Source organism: Nelusetta ayraudi, unplaced genomic scaffold (genome assembly GCF_046127955.1).
Source record: "Nelusetta ayraudi isolate G7.1 ecotype Tasmania unplaced genomic scaffold, CSIRO-AGI_Nayr_v1 ptg000017l, whole genome shotgun sequence".
Classification (NCBI taxonomy): Eukaryota; Metazoa; Chordata; class Actinopteri; order Tetraodontiformes; family Monacanthidae; genus Nelusetta; species Nelusetta ayraudi.
In genome coordinates this window covers 5,355,070-5,370,000 of record NW_027466067.1, presented here as the reverse complement: position 1 = coordinate 5,370,000, position 14,931 = coordinate 5,355,070, and the positions used below count along the sequence as shown (strand labels likewise).

The 14,931-nt window shown below is 43.1% G+C and overlaps 2 protein-coding genes across 11 annotated transcripts in view; both read left to right on the top strand.

Annotated features, from left to right (window-relative positions):
- tead3b (TEA domain family member 3 b) overlaps positions 1-5,230 on the top strand; it is a 37,059-nt gene extending 31,829 nt beyond the window's left edge. For 8 of the 10 annotated variants that reach the window (XM_076024964.1, XM_076024969.1, XM_076024966.1 and 5 more), the window contains 9 exons: positions 558-683; positions 827-867; positions 1,054-1,110; positions 1,498-1,562; positions 1,664-1,800; positions 2,000-2,173; positions 2,523-2,666; positions 2,748-2,900; positions 3,042-5,230. In XM_076024964.1, the coding sequence (XP_075881079.1) occupies positions 558-683; positions 827-867; positions 1,054-1,110; positions 1,498-1,562; positions 1,664-1,800; positions 2,000-2,173; positions 2,523-2,666; positions 2,748-2,900; positions 3,042-3,155 (1,011 nt within the window). In that variant the 3' untranslated portion in view covers positions 3,156-5,230. The remainder of the gene's footprint in view (positions 1-557; positions 684-826; positions 868-1,053; positions 1,111-1,497; positions 1,563-1,663; positions 1,801-1,999; positions 2,174-2,522; positions 2,667-2,747; positions 2,901-3,041) is intronic. The other 2 variants (XM_076024967.1, XM_076024973.1) reach the window with 1 other exon arrangement.
- Positions 5,231-5,786: 556 nt separating this feature from the next.
- Positions 5,787-12,655, top strand: smpd2b (sphingomyelin phosphodiesterase 2b). The gene is made up of 11 exons (XM_076024962.1): positions 5,787-6,103; positions 7,746-7,857; positions 7,965-8,061; positions 8,251-8,327; positions 8,923-9,016; positions 9,462-9,551; positions 9,629-9,711; positions 9,820-9,952; positions 10,630-10,734; positions 10,871-11,048; positions 11,775-12,655. Exons 2-11 carry the CDS (start codon positions 7,808-7,810, stop codon positions 12,197-12,199), a joined length of 1,332 nt encoding a protein of 443 aa, XP_075881077.1. The 5' UTR covers positions 5,787-6,103; positions 7,746-7,807; the 3' UTR covers positions 12,200-12,655.
- Positions 12,656-14,931: the final 2,276 nt, after the last annotated feature.

Sequence of the window (14,931 nt, the reverse complement as noted above, 5' to 3'; positions counted from 1 at the left end):
AGGAATAAAGCATTCATGTGCTTGTAAGACATAGTTTTATGTTTTATTTCCCACTGACAAAAAATGGACTTCGCTTTTATATCGGCAGTTTCTTTCTGCCGTTGTAGCTCTTTCATCTGCCGATTCCAACTTCCATTGGGTGTTGCGTGCTGCTGTTTGCAACAACCTGCATTTTAAATCAGTGCATCCTCTTTTCCCTCCCTGTCTCCTTTCCACGGTCACCCTGGTAACACACTGCCATACGGTTTGTCCTGTCACCTCATTTCATATCCAAACCTTGGAACCCTTGGACTGCATTACCCTGATTTCCTGATTCTGTCTAATTCTGAAGCTGCTCTTGAACTTGTTTCCCGTCATGTCAAATGTTGCATTTGGCCATGCTGCTTGTTGTCTGCAGATGCCTGTGATTATCAAGTGCAATGACATTTGTCAAGATGTTTTTCTATAGTTATTGAAACAGCTAAGAGTTTTAGCGAAGCAGCTACTGCTCCGCAATGTTGTGTTACGGCTCCACCTTGTGGCTGACCCTCGCCATTCCTTTTGTTCTCAATCTGCAGGACCAGGCTTCCAAAGACAAGGCCTTGCAGAACATGGCAGCGCTGTCGTCTGCACAGATCGTCTCCCCGAGTATTATAAAGAATCACCTTCCACCACTGCCGCCAGCCCCCTACCAGCCAACCAGAGTAAGACGACCCCTCCAACTGAGCACTCGCAGCACATTTCCACCGTCTTCTCCGGTGTTTTCCGTCATCGGAATTTTACAGCACGTAATATAAAGGAAATCTAATAATGCTAAATAAACATCCACTGTGTTTTTTCCCTCTAGTTTTGGCCTCCTATGCCAGGGCAGCCTGGACCCTCTCAGGAGTAAGTACACCCGTCCGCCAAAAGCCACAAGATGCTTGAAGCGTGACGTCAGCTTGTATTTAGTTTCGGCAGAGGCTGCTGGTAGGGAGGGCAGAATTTATGAATGAGTGACTGAGGCGGTTAGGCCTAATGCCCGCTGAGTTCCAAAGGGTGTGTTTAATAACCGGTGCCGTTTTTGCACACCAGGCCGATTCTAGACCTCAACCCGGGAAGGACTCCTGGGTCAGGCCGCACCAGCCACGCGTAAGTTCCCCCTAGCTGAGGTCCAGCGCAACGCGGAACTAACTCATCCCCTGTGCTGCATTCTGTTGTATGTTTCCTGCACTGATTTACTGTAAGCCCCCACCAGGCAAATGATCTGCTTCAGATTTGATTGAGAAGAAAAAAACTAAACTAAAAGTAGCTGATTTGTCAGTGGAATCAGATAAAACGCTATTTGCAAGAAGCAGTGGAAGCGGGTGGACTTACGCCTAGCTGGTGCAACGACACATGCTTACACTAACTGGTGTCACCCTCAAGAGACTTTTGTCAGAGGCACAAATATATTTCAGTGGATACAAACCACAAAATAGTTCATACTGTCAGCAGCTGCCTTTCGTCTCACCTCGCCGTTCGTTTTTTTTCTTTCAGTATAAAACCTTTTGCACAGCCTCCTTACCCAAGCATATCAGGTCCTTTACCGCAGACCTTATCAAGTGAGTACAAGGCAAAAAAAAATAAATCCTTTAGATTCCCCCCCCATCAAAAAAAAAAAAGTTTCCCTGTTCTTGAACAATTTTCTTTGTGACCCTCCCAGGTTACGAACACTTGGCACCTCCTCCTGCACCGACTGCCACTGCTGTGCCCGTGTGGCAGGACCGGACCATCGCCTCGTCGAAGCTGCGGATGCTGGAGTACTCAGCCTTCATGGAGGTCCAAAGAGACCCAGACAATGTGAGTCAGAAACCTGCAGGACTTCTGCTTCTACTTGTACTAGTACTACTCTATTAAAATGAAACTCAGATTTTCGTCTGTTCATCATTGTATTCCAATAAGCAGTACACAGTTATGATGACTGAGCAGCTGATGATTTTCAGACTAACCATGCTTTTTTCCTGTTTTGTCCTCTCTCCCTTTCCTTGCCCCCTTGCAGTACAGCAAACACCTGTTTGTCCACATTGGACAGACCAACCCCTCGTACAGTGACCCGCTACTGGAGGCTGTGGACATCCGGCAAATCTACGACAAGTTCCCAGAGAAGAAGGGCGGCCTCAAAGAGCTTTATGAGAAAGGCCCCCAGAACGCTTTCTTCTTAGTCAAGTTCTGGGTGAGTTGACGTCATCGCGTCGCTATTAGACTCGTTCATGTATGTATTCCGCTCTGTTTGCGCTCAGCGTTATCCCAATAGTCATGTCGGCCTACCAAGAACAATGCTAAAAAAATAATAATAATAAAAAAAACTAAAAAATAAGTCTTCCCCAGTAGCCTTCTATTGTATTGGGGTTTAATTTTGAATAAACAATTTATTTAATAAATATCACTTTATTAAAAGCCAAATAGATGCACATGTATTGAAACCACCTTTCAAAGTGTCACATTTGCACATCCTGAGCTGTGCAACAGCGTGCCGATGAAGAACCCGGTCGCATCAATAATTTCGCTACTGCTCCCTACAGGCTGACCTGAACAGCAGCGGCATGCAGGACGGCCCCGGTTCGTTCTACGGCGTCAGCAGCCAGTACAGCAGCCACGAAAACATGACCATCACTGTCTCAACCAAAGTCTGCTCGTTCGGCAAGCAGGTGGTGGAGAAGGTGGAGGTGAGAACGGGCTCGTGGGCGACTCCTCGTTCTTCTGGCAGGGCAGCGCATCCACCGTGTCTCTTTGTGTTTGTGCGACAGACGGAGTACGCCCGCCTGGAGGGAGGAAAGTGTGTCTACAGAATCCACCGCTCGCCCATGTGCGAGTACATGATCAACTTTATCCACAAGCTCAAACACTTGCCCGAGAAGTACATGATGAACAGTGTTCTTGAAAACTTCACTATCCTGCAGGTAATGTATATTTGTGTTGACACTGTCACAGCTATATAGAAATATGGTTTGAACTTGACATATTTTAACCTTTTTTAAATTGTGTCAGTTATTTGATTTTCCTACCTTTACATTTTTGCCGCCTCTGTTTGCCCCCTGCAGGTGGTGACAAACCGTGACACCCAGGAGACTTTGCTCTGTATAGCCTTTGTTTTCGAGGTTTCCACAAGTGAACACGGAGCCCAATACCACGTCTACAGACTTGTGAAAGACTAACACATCTTTTCAGGGAGGTTTTGGAGAAGCATGACAAAAGCGTGACACGCTCTCTTTGCAACCAGCATAACCATCCAGGACAAAAAAAAATATCTAGAACAGCGACAAAAAAGAGAGTTTTTTTTTTTTTTTTTTTTCGTTTTCAAACAAGCCTTGTCTGAACTAATATGGACAATTTTTTTTATGCTTTAAGACTAAACAAAAGTCTTCCCTGAGAGGAACAGCTGAATCTCTACATGCGGAAAAGGAATTCTGAAGAATGACAGATTTCGTCAAACAGCAAGCTATCTTTCATGTGTCTAAACATGTGTTACATGAAGTGGGTCACTTTCCTGGGGTACTGATGGAGGTTGATTTTTTTTTTTTTTTCACGGAGGGAACGAGAATGTGTGTCAGTGATTTGATAATCCAAGGGAAAACACACCTAGGTGTGTGCTTCAAGATTGTTAACAAAAAAAGAAAAGACAGAAAGGACAGAGCAGGACCACAGAAGGGGAAACCAGAGCCAAGTGGTGTTGTTGCAGTAGGTTTCGTTAGGAAAGCAGGTGCCTTTTCTCCAAAGATGATATTATTGTCTGCCATTTTGGATTGCCTTTATTTACTACCTCTTGTTTCTAAATGAACAGAAAACTGTCAGACAGGTTCTTTTATAAACCTCTTAGATCTACTTATTTGGGACAGTTTTTTGCTATTCTGGCACACAGGGGAGGGGGATACCATTGGGACAAATAACTGTCATGTAACCTTTTATTTTCTCAACAACGCTGTCCCAAGTTTTACAGTCTGTACGGAGTTAAACTCCTAATGGGGTTATGCTCCTTTTTTATTTAAAAAAAAATAATTTACAGAGTTTAAAAGTCAGGTCTTACAAGCATCAAAAACAAAATTGTGACACAAGGGATGCTTTGTGCTAAAGCCAGGGCTTTGCCATCCTATGAGATTCTCCCTGTTATTTCTCTGTAGTTGAGGACGGGTGCTCGATTGCACTTGAAAGATCGAGACGGGGAAGGGGAGTCATGCTGACGCGACAGCAGTGCTTGTTTTCTGCCTTGAGTTTTGTAGCCAAATGTATAAAAAAAAATGGATAGTTTCTGTACTGTGAGTCAGTGGATTCTAAAGGAATATGTGTTACATAGGAGCATTGGAGGGAGGGGGGGACTTCTTAATGTTTATATTTGTGATCAAGTAATTCAGCACAGAGGATCACTGTTTCTTTTGTTTAAGAAAGAGATTGTATGCTGTGAAGTTGCTTCATTTGCTTCACCCTTCTCTGTGTAATGTGTGGAGAAGCTGCATCAATATTTTGTTTTGTTTTGTTTTTTTTTTGTTTTGTTTTTTACTGATGTCACTCGTAAAATCATTTTGAGATCAAACTAAATGATTGTCTTGAATGAGAGCTGTTGTCTCCGTGCTGTGGAGTATGACGATTGATTGTTATTTATGGGGATTGGACAGAAATAGTGGGAGGGTGGGCCGGGGGTTTACAAAGATGTATCAATCACTTTCAGTTGTGATGGAGATGTTGAAAGTGTTGTAGGACGTCCGGACACGAGAACTGTCGTCCCGCGCATCCTGCCAACTATGAGTCATCGTTATGTGGTTCACTGGACAATTCTAAAAGTTCAAGTTTTAAAATGTAAGGTGGATTAATTGCACCTGGCTTTGAATGTCATATTTCACATGCAAGATACAATAACACTCTTCCTCTAGCAAGTTTCTCAATTTATCTTTTATACAGACTCTTTCATGATAAATGTTTTGTTTTGTGATATTTTTTGACATTCAGTGATTGCCATATGCTTCACTGAAAATAATGTGTGATTGTTGATATTGATAATTAATGAGATATCTAATGCATCATATTCTGAATGGTGTGGGCAGTTTTTTTGTTTTGTTTTTTGTTTTGGTTTAAGGTGTTTTACTGTTGTCTTTGTTACAATTGTGCATTGCAATTTTATACTTAACGTAGAGGTTGGGCTATGTAATCAAACAAATGTATCTAACAATAAAAGACGCATGGTGCCTTTGGGGCCATTTCCCCCCCAGAAAACTTATTAAACATGTTTTTAAATTTGTTTTGTCCCTAATGATTCTTTCCACATTCATATTCTATTCTTGAAATTCCTGAAATGTTTTACAAATGGGTTACTTTCTTTTATTTATCCTTCAAAAATACAGTTTAAGCTTAACATTTATGTTATAGCACATTCTTGATAAGTATATAAAAAAAAACAACTACAGCAATGATCTCATGAATGGATGCATGAATGAATAAGTATTCTTGTGTCGTAATGTTCCGAAGAATGTAACGAGGCAAATTAAATACAAGACTGAACTCGAACTCTTAGCACCATCATCTTGTTACGCTATATAAATAAAAAAAAAAAACTTAATCTCCCAGAATCCCAAGCGGCTTTTCGTTAGAAAGTCGGAAACGATTGCCATTCTCTTGATGCCGCATGTTGGGAAAATCTTTAATGAATAAAATGGAAGTTTAAAAAAAATCTACTTATTTTTATATATTTGTGTGTCTCTCTGTGCGCATAACGGTTACGAGTTCACTGATGCTAGTTACGACAATATTAATGTGATTGCTCCTGTCCGGCTCGAACATACTGGTGTTTTCTGAGTTCCTGTTTTATTTTGAAGAAACACTGTATGTGTAGATCGGTTTTATCAAAATTAAATTAGACTTTACGCCAAACATGTAAGTAGAAAATTACATTTTAGTCTTTCTAGTGTAGTGTAGACTGTGTCGTACTCTAACTAGACCACGCACAGTGTCCGTGGAGCGTGACTGACGTGAGCAAGTTGTACACAGGACGCGATAGCTCGCTCGCAAAACAGGAAGTGTTGACAGTCCAAAGTCAAAACTGCCATTACAACGTTGTAAGTGCTCATTCACCGGGTCCCGTTAGCCAACTGACGTCAGCTGGTCCGTGGGGTGAGTAAACCAAGCTTATAATTCGGTAACTACACACAAAGTTAATAAACAATCCAGCAACACGACAGAGAGTGAGGAGAACCACACGTTAAAGAGACGAGCTAAAACGCTAACTGCCGGCTAACGGAGGAGTTATTAAAGCTGCCGGAGATGCCATTCGCAACGTCCACCCCGGGTTACCTGCGTATTTTCGCCAAACACATTATTACGCTCGAATAACACAGCAGGCATCGTTTCAACTACTTTATCGCGTTAGACACGACGCAGGCTAACAACTGTAGCCGTGTCGGCATTTTTTTTTTTTTTTTTTGCTCCAACTTTATCCACCTGCCTGCGAGCTAACGTAGCGCTGCGCTGCGCCACTTCTGCGGTTAACAACGGCAGCCTTGGGTTTGCGGGTGCGAGCAATATTTGGCCATTTATCGTTTGATCACCAAGGGTGTCGACGTGGGGGGAATCGGGGGGGGGGGGGGGTCATTGTTGCTTCAAACATCCGGAGTCGATGCTCCGCACCGATACCTTGGCATGTCGGCTGCTCACGGGGGGGGGAATGCTGCATCTCTCACTTAATGGACAGAGGCGGAGGTAAAGGTGCAGCGAGCAACTTCGGTGCCATTCCTCAGTCGCATGGCACCCGTCGTTGTCAAACTCGTTGTTTGCGCTCTCTGTATTGGAGCATAATGATTTACCCGCTATTCAAAGGACGTTAAACTAGCGCCTCTCCATTCTTTCCACTGTATACCGGCTTCTCCCCCCCCCTTTTTTTTTCTCTCTCCAGACAGGTCAGAGCCATGTCAGCACTCTGTCTGAGGCCGGTATGTTGTTTCACTCCCAGGAGAGACGAGTGAACTCTGTCCGCTTTTTCCTTTTTGAAAAATCAGCTAAATTTTCCCCTTCATGTCGTGCTCGAGGTTGAGCTGAAGCCCGAGTCCGCTGAGTTTTAATTCAGAGTTTACAACCCGATTTTGTGCTCACAGGTGCCACTTTATTTAAACAGAATTGTCGCGTTACTCGCAACCCAAAACTGAACAAACTTGTTTCCTCAAATTTTACTTAAAAAAAAAAAAAAAAAAAAACTTATGACGTAATCCGCAAACAGTCTTTATCCCACAGCGGAAACCAAAGTCACGCTTTAAGATGCTTTGTTTGCATCTTTTGTGCTTACCATGCAAATGTCCACGTTTATTTGTCTGCTTATTTGTCTTTTAGAGGCTCTCAATATTAGCATTTAATATCACTGATGAAGTGTGCCTGCTGCGCTGGTGATGTGACTCACGATAAAGACATAATCAGAATCACTTATTAATACAGTGCTGATGCCTTTTTGTCTTGGGTTTGCCGCTAATGCTGACCACAGAGAGAGAATTGCCTATGCAGACAAAAGGAATCACTAGTTCCATTCCAGTCACAAGGTTTTATTGGAGGAAAAGTCACCTGACAACAGCTGATCCATCAGACGTTGCAAAATAGTTTCTGAAATACTTCAACAGAGAAAACTGTGGTGGTATCCAAAAGGTTTTTTTTTTTTTTCCCTTTAATCGTCACATCAGCGTTTGCCATTTTTTCCAATTTGATAGAATTCATCCACCTGCAGTATTGATTCATGTTCTCTATTAATCAATACATTTATTGTGTGGCTGCAGGAGTTGTCCCTGTCATCTCTCCTGACCCTGCACTCCGTCCTCTACTGGTCCACCGATCTGCCAGCATGGCTCACGCAGACGACGTCAAAGTGCGGGTCTTCTCCCTCAACTGCTGGTCAGTGACCGACTGAGATCTGCACCGTCACTCAATTCACGTTCACCTTTCAATGCCAATATGAATAAAACATCATTAATAATAATTCTCTCTGTCCGCATCTTAAGGGGGGTCCGGTACCTGAGTAAAAAGTTGCCCCAGCGCTATTCCATGATAGGAGAATTGCTTTGCAAAGGGGAGCACGACATTATCCTGCTGCAAGAGGTTGGTGGAAGTGGTCCCAAAGTTACGGAGCCGCAAGCTGGTGTGACTTTCCTGCCGCTGTAGTTAGAGAACAGGGGAACAGGATATTCTGCAGCAAGTTCCAAACTCTTTTGAACAGCATGAAATATTTTATAGTGGCAATTTTTTTTTTTTACAAGTTTTTTTTGCCCTCTGTTTTGTTCGTTATAGGTCTGGAGTGAAAAAGATTATCTCTCAATGAAAAAGAAACTCTCATCCTGTCATCCGCACTCTCATCACTTTAAAAGGTACTGCTCCTGCCCACATGCTGGCGCTCCAGTAGATAAAAAAAAAAAAACATGTTTTGAAAAACACACTTAAGCCTCTTCTCTACTATTATTTCCTTTTCCTGCAGTATCAGCTTCCTCTGTGAACTCCTAGTGTTCTACATGTTGTTCAATTAAACTAGTTGTTCTTTTGAAATAGCTGATTTTACAGCTCTAACAGTAACATCGTATAAAACTGCCATTATTTGCTTAATGTTCTAGTGATAATCTAATGCCAGCTCGTGTTTTTTTCCTCATTTTGTGCTTCAGGTCGATGAGTTATCTTATACTTTTTTTATTTTTTGCCTGAATACTTTAATACTGTACCCCCTTTTGATCAACCTGAAAATTTCACCTAGATGTTGGCTTTACCTTAACGGATTAACTTCTCGACTTATCCTTGGCCTACATATCAAAGACTTTGTTAAATCAGAGGTTCCACCATGCTAATCGGCTCTGCAGCTCACAGAAATGTCAACTCCATTAGACACTTTCTTATAAATTCCTTTAGATAACAGATTTTTAGTGGCAAAGGATGCCACTCGGTCACATCTGATTCTGTCTTTTCGTCTTGCAGCGGAGTCATCGGCAGCGGACTGGCCATCTTTTCCAAATACAGAATCAATGACACCTTTCTCTATCGCTATTCATTGAATGGTTATCCGTACATGGTGAGAGTCTGGAGAGACCAAGAGCCAAAAAACTGATAGGCTAAAAAAAAATAATTGCACAACAAAACACAGAAAGAAAATCACTGAAATCTACTTCATCTAAATGATGTGTATATCATAAGAAGTTATTGAGTGAACGTGTTTGCCTTTGGAGGCTGTTCCAGTTGCTCCAGTTGCTCCAGTTGCTCCAAATGAAAAAATCTGCTTCTGAAATGTACAACAAAAAAAAAATGAAGAGCATTGATTTCTATGCCTCTTGCATGCAACAGACGGATCAACAATCGAACACTCTGCTCCTAAATTTACTAGATTAAATCACACGCTGTGTAACTAATCACTTATTACACGCTGCACAGTGCAACTCGCCATCACAAGATCGTTCAAGTCGCTTTGCGTGGCCTGACTCTCACCTCTCGGAACTGTGTGCGATTCTCTGAACGTCCAGGCGCACCACGGAGACTGGTTTGGAGGCAAAGCCGTCGGACTGGCCGTCTTAAACATCGGCGGCCTGACCGCAAACGTCTACGTGACTCACGTAAGGATTTTAACGACGTCGACCGCGGACCACAAATAAACGCCTCGTCGTAATCGATTGCCGCACTCTCTCCGCAGCTTCACGCGGAGTACTGCAGAGATAAGGACTCTTATCTACCTCACCGAGTGGTCCAGGCATGGGAGCTGCAGCAGTTTGTCCGGTCAGTTTTCTACCTTATCAAATGGGGTTTCTTTGGGCGCAGTCAACTCATATTCATAGCGTGTGATCAAGCCACCCGAGATTAAGGGTTTTATTCTTTGCTCCTCAGCCACACCTCAGCTGGAGCGGACGTCGTGATCCTCGCAGGCGACCTCAACATGCACCCCCAGGACCTCGGCAACAGACTACTGAGAACGTCCACCGGACTGCGAGACTCCTACACAGAAGCTGCTAAGTTCGACGTAGGTAGTCGGGTGGATGCTGTAGATCATTCTGCATCCAAAATATACAAACATATTTCAAATTGAGCTGTGGTGACGTGGATCAAGGTAACTGAAATAATTTAATTCAGCCCGCAGTGAAAACGTGGTAACCAAGCACTTAAAACGTTTCACCAGAACTCATCGACAAAGTGGTGAAACTGAAAATCTTTCATGAACTTCCCTGTAGGTTTAACAAACTCTGTCATACAGGTTCTAAACAAATGGACGGCTTAACCAAGTGCTTTGTAATTCACTGAAAAAACAAACAAAGCATTTGCCAGAGTTCTGGTTTGACCCCTTCTTGAAAACTCAATTTGAATGGATGTGCATTGAAGTAGTTATGTTCAAGTATCAAAGCGGTAGGGTTTGGCTGTACATATGAAATGTCATATAAACAAATAGCCAGAAACGATGATGGACGGATGGACGCTCAGTATCACCAAAAAAAAAAAAAAAGAAAAAAAAAGTGTGTAAGATGTTTCAGCATAAAATGTATTTTTGAGGGTTTTCTGTGCGCAGGTTCAATTCAGTTGAGTCAGTTTGAACATATTAAACAAGTGTGGAATGTGAAGTGTTAAAATGTCCTTCATAGAAATGTAGTGCTTCATGTATTGGAAGTGGCAGCTGACCAATTTGCCCTATTTATTTTGTTGCAGGGGAATGAGAATGGCATCACTCTAATCTCGGACAACCCTTTCACCATAAAAAAGGAGCTGGCTCCCTTTGAAAAGGGAATTCGAATCGACTACATCCTGTTCAAGGTGGGTGGGAGAGCGTTCCGCTCGCCGCATTTTAATCCCTTCATTTTTAATCCCCTCGGGATTTCAAAGCCATCATTTGGGTTTCCGAACTCCGATTAGCCCCCTGAGGCGCTTTCTCCTTTCTTCTCTTTCCCAGGGCTCGTCCAAAGCAGACGTTTGCTGCGATTTCATGTCCACCACCAAAGGCTCCGTCGCCAACCACCCGTTCCCATATTCCGATCACGAAGCGCTGACGTCTGAGCTGCGGCTCACGGTGCACAATCCCACTGAGACCGACTGTGGCAGGAAGCCGGGCAACCAGGAGTCTGCCACAGGTAGGTCTGCCAACCACGCTGGGTTATACGTACAATAATAATAATGACTTAAAAAAGAAACTTAAGTAAAAGTCCGGATACTAGTGGTGTTAAAAATACTCTGTTAAAGTAAAAGTACTGATTCAACACCTTTACTCCACTAAAAGAAAGAAAGTACAGGTTTTTAAATGTACTTCAGTAAAAGGATGTTTTTTGCAACGAAGCACTCATTGTTACGTACATGTTGGCTTTTTTTTAGTAACGATAGCCAATATTGTTTTCGACATGTTTATTTTTTTCTAAAAACACACTAAACACACAAAGCCAAGGTAAAGTAATCTCCCTCTGAAATATGATCCACTTTTATATTGAACTACACAACAGCATTGTTTAAATAGCTCCACTTCAAGCAACAACAACTGAGAATAATAAGTGAATCGCTCGTAACAGAATTTGTATATTTTAAAGACTTTAAAACACAAACATGTTTTTTTTTTAGTTTTGTTTTGTTTTTTTTTCAAATATAAGGAGTATAAAGTACAGATATTTGTGTTCAAATGTAGGGAGTAAAAGTAAAAAGTTATCAGAAATTTAGCGGTCCAAAAGTTACCGGGAGCCGCTGTAAAAGAAAAAGCCCATTTTGCGGAACATGCTAACGACCACCTCAACGCCATACCGAGACGCCCGTCCGTCCCCCCCGGCGTCCTCCTCTCACTCTCACCAACGCCTTCCCCTCCGCGCCCGCAGCGACGGTGGCCGAGCTGGTGGACATCACGACGGAGGCGCGCACCGAGGTGAAGGTGGGCGTGCACTGCGCCGAGCGCATGCGCTACACGGCCATGCGCACGGGCGTGATGGGCCTGGCGCTGCTCTTCCTGGAGCTGGCCATCGCCGCCGTGCCCTGGCTGGCGCTGGGCACGGAGCAGCCCTTCCCCCGCACCTCCTTCTACATGCTGGCCGCGCTGTGCTCGGCCATCCTGCTCACCACCGCCCTGCTCTACATCTTCTACACCACGGAGCTCAAGTCCCTGCAGAGCGCCGAGGAACAGATGAGGCTGGCGGTGGGCGGCCTGCAGGAGAGGCTGCGCGGCTTCCCCCCGCAGCCCGGCAGCCTGAAGCGGAGTCCTCCGGAGGGCCTGGAGCCCACCGCCGCCTTCCACCCGGAGGAGTGACCGACGCGGCGCAGTGGGCCCGTGCCCGACCGACGGAAAGAATGCTTTGATGTGAGCTTTGAAGGAAAAAATGGAAAAAACGGGGGGGGGGGAGATGTCGCGACCTCTTGAGATTTTATATTCCTACTGCAGAGTGGAGGAGAGGACATTCTGATAGTGCAGGACACGTTCTTCATATTTATATTTATATAATCATGCAACCCTCTCCGCTTGTTCAACCCTCTATGCACTCCCGTAGACATGATTCTGATCACACAACTGTAAGATGTCTGTTAGTGCTCCTCCTCTTAATGGCCCAGTCTGTAACATTTAGGACCATGTCGTAATAAGAAAGTAATATTGCACAAGCCGTTGATCTCAATCTTTTTTCTGTTGTATTTTTTACCTAGTTTTCTCTGCTTTCAACTAGCTGGTCATTTGATGGTGATTGTATCTAATTTATCATGTCGTGTTTTTGATTCTAGTTCTCTTGAAGTGTTACACAGTGGGCCTCGAGGTGTCGACAAGCAACAATTTTTTTTTTCACCTCAGGTCCGACTCGCATTCCATCCATCAGTAGTCTCTGTGGGACCAGTTGTTATTTCCCCCCCCTTAATTCCACATATGTCTTGTTACTTGACACTCATACAGAGCCTCCTGTGGTCTCATATGCTCAGAAAACAGACACTCCAAAGCTTTTTTTCCCCCTTTTGTGTTTGGTTGTTTGCTTTACAGAGGGACTTAATTTCCACGTCCCGTCCCGTCCCCCCCAAAAAAAAAGATTTAAATGTCATGACATTTCCTTACTAGCACTGTTCAAGATCCTTTTAACAAGTTATTTCATTCATTCAAAGTCTGATTGTGTTTGTTTTTCTCCTTTTGCCTCATCCTCCGTTAGAATACATGCTGGTAAAGCTAATTGTCAAGCACAGCCCCAATAAAGCTTCATAACATTTTGGCAAGACCCACAGTTGTGTTGCGCATGACGCTGCATGATTCCCTGCTACCGTGTCCGCTGGCTGGGTTAGTGCTGCTGGTAGCTTGTGCACGGATGAAGACCTTCTATTGTGTCTCACTTTATGTTTTTTGTTCTTTTTTTTTTAAATGCAAAAGCAATCTTTGTCACGTAACGCACTCACAAATCAAAAACCAGATCAATGTAGGAAATTATATCAAGCATCATAATGGTTTTGTTTTTAACAAATAAACTTCTCAACTCTGCCGTTTTAATTGATTCAAAAATGGCACCCTAATGCTCATTCCAATCAAAAGTTGTAATAAAAAAATGACGATGGAATAAATGCTTTTGCCTCTGTGTGCAGATGGAAAAAAAACCCTGCCACGACTTTCGCTTATTCGGCAGCTGTTCCTTACCGTCACCACTAGAGAGCGGTATTAACACGCGGGACACGGCAACTACTTTGATGCTCGTCTGAAATCGGGTAGCTTTAATTGTACGAAACGAGTTTTAAAACTACTTAATATAGTTGTGATTATATCGATTCGTGTTGTTTTTGGCTGTCAAACAAATTGCAGGCAGATCGCACGAGTGACCTGTCCTGCACAAACCTTCCCGTGTTAGAGTGCAAACACCCGCTCATCGACTAATTCATTTTGGGAAGCCCTCTCCATAATTTGAAGGAACAATCCCTGTTTCTTAATCTTGCATCTTTCTTGCACCATATGTGAAATAATGAGAGAGAGAGAGAGAAAAAAGTCCCCGCTCTGGGCGACTGTACATGCCTCTGCCGCCTCCTTTCAAGCAGACTCGCTCTTTATGTCGATGTAAATGCTTACATATAGTCATGTTTTTGTCTGTTATTTTTCATTTAACAAACTTAAAGCAAAGATTAGTCAATTGCATGGCAGCACACCAATGTGAATGTTCAAAGCACTGGGCTGCAAAACCCCACATGTCGCTGTTGAACTTCAGGAGCTGTGAGAAAGGAGAGAGCAGCCAGTTCTGACTGTTACATGCCAGGCTGTGGAAAGAGCAACCGTAGGTGTGGTGCACTTAAACAGTCCAGTTTGCCTAGGGCAAATTGTGGCGAGGCAGATTAATGAAACAGCAATATGCATAGAGAATTCCAGTAAAGTTGAAAAACAAAATACCACCGTGTAGGTCTCCGCTTCAGATCTTTTTTCTTTTTTTTTTCTTTTTTTTTCCAGGACAATGTTCCACAAAGAGTAAGATGTTTAGCTAGTTTTTTTTTTTTTTTTCAGGGAGATACACTTCCTGGTTTGCTTGTACGTGAGTAATACATTACAGAATACATTTTTAAGCTATTGCAACCATTTTAAATATGCACGCAAAGAAATTTACTGCATTTCAGTTTTACTTTTGGTCATAGAAAAACCTCCAACTTTGAACATTTTGCTATTGCGTCTAATAAAACTATTGAGTGTCACTTCAATTAGGCCAACTTGTGTGACAGGCATCTTTTTTTTTTTTTTTTTTTTTTTTTTTTTAAATGGTGTATCACCATTTATTTTGGCGTTGTTATTGTTTTTTGTTGACGTTTTGGTGGTGGTGGTGGTGGTGGAGGAGGAGGCAGGGGTTCAAAACAACCATTCTAACAAACACTCCACAATCTCCACACAGCTTGACTTCATGACAGACGAAGAAAGACTAACAAAGGCCCGCTCAGTTGCACTGGCAGATTCTGATCTGAGCGGAGTAAAAGGCAGTTCACATCCCTCTCTTATCACTTTAGGTGTCGGGTTGTGCTTTAAGAAGAGTACGAGGGGGGAAA

Coding starts and splice junctions, on each gene's coding strand:
- smpd2b (XM_076024962.1), top strand. CDS start 7,808: ATGGCTCACGCAGACGACGTCAAAGTGCGGGTCTTCTCCCTCAACTGC. Junction 8,062..8,250: donor ACATTATCCTGCTGCAAGAG/GTTGGTGGAAGT, acceptor TGTTCGTTATAG/GTCTGGAGTGAAAAAGATTA. Junction 9,953..10,629: donor CAGAAGCTGCTAAGTTCGAC/GTAGGTAGTCGG, acceptor ATTTTGTTGCAG/GGGAATGAGAATGGCATCAC.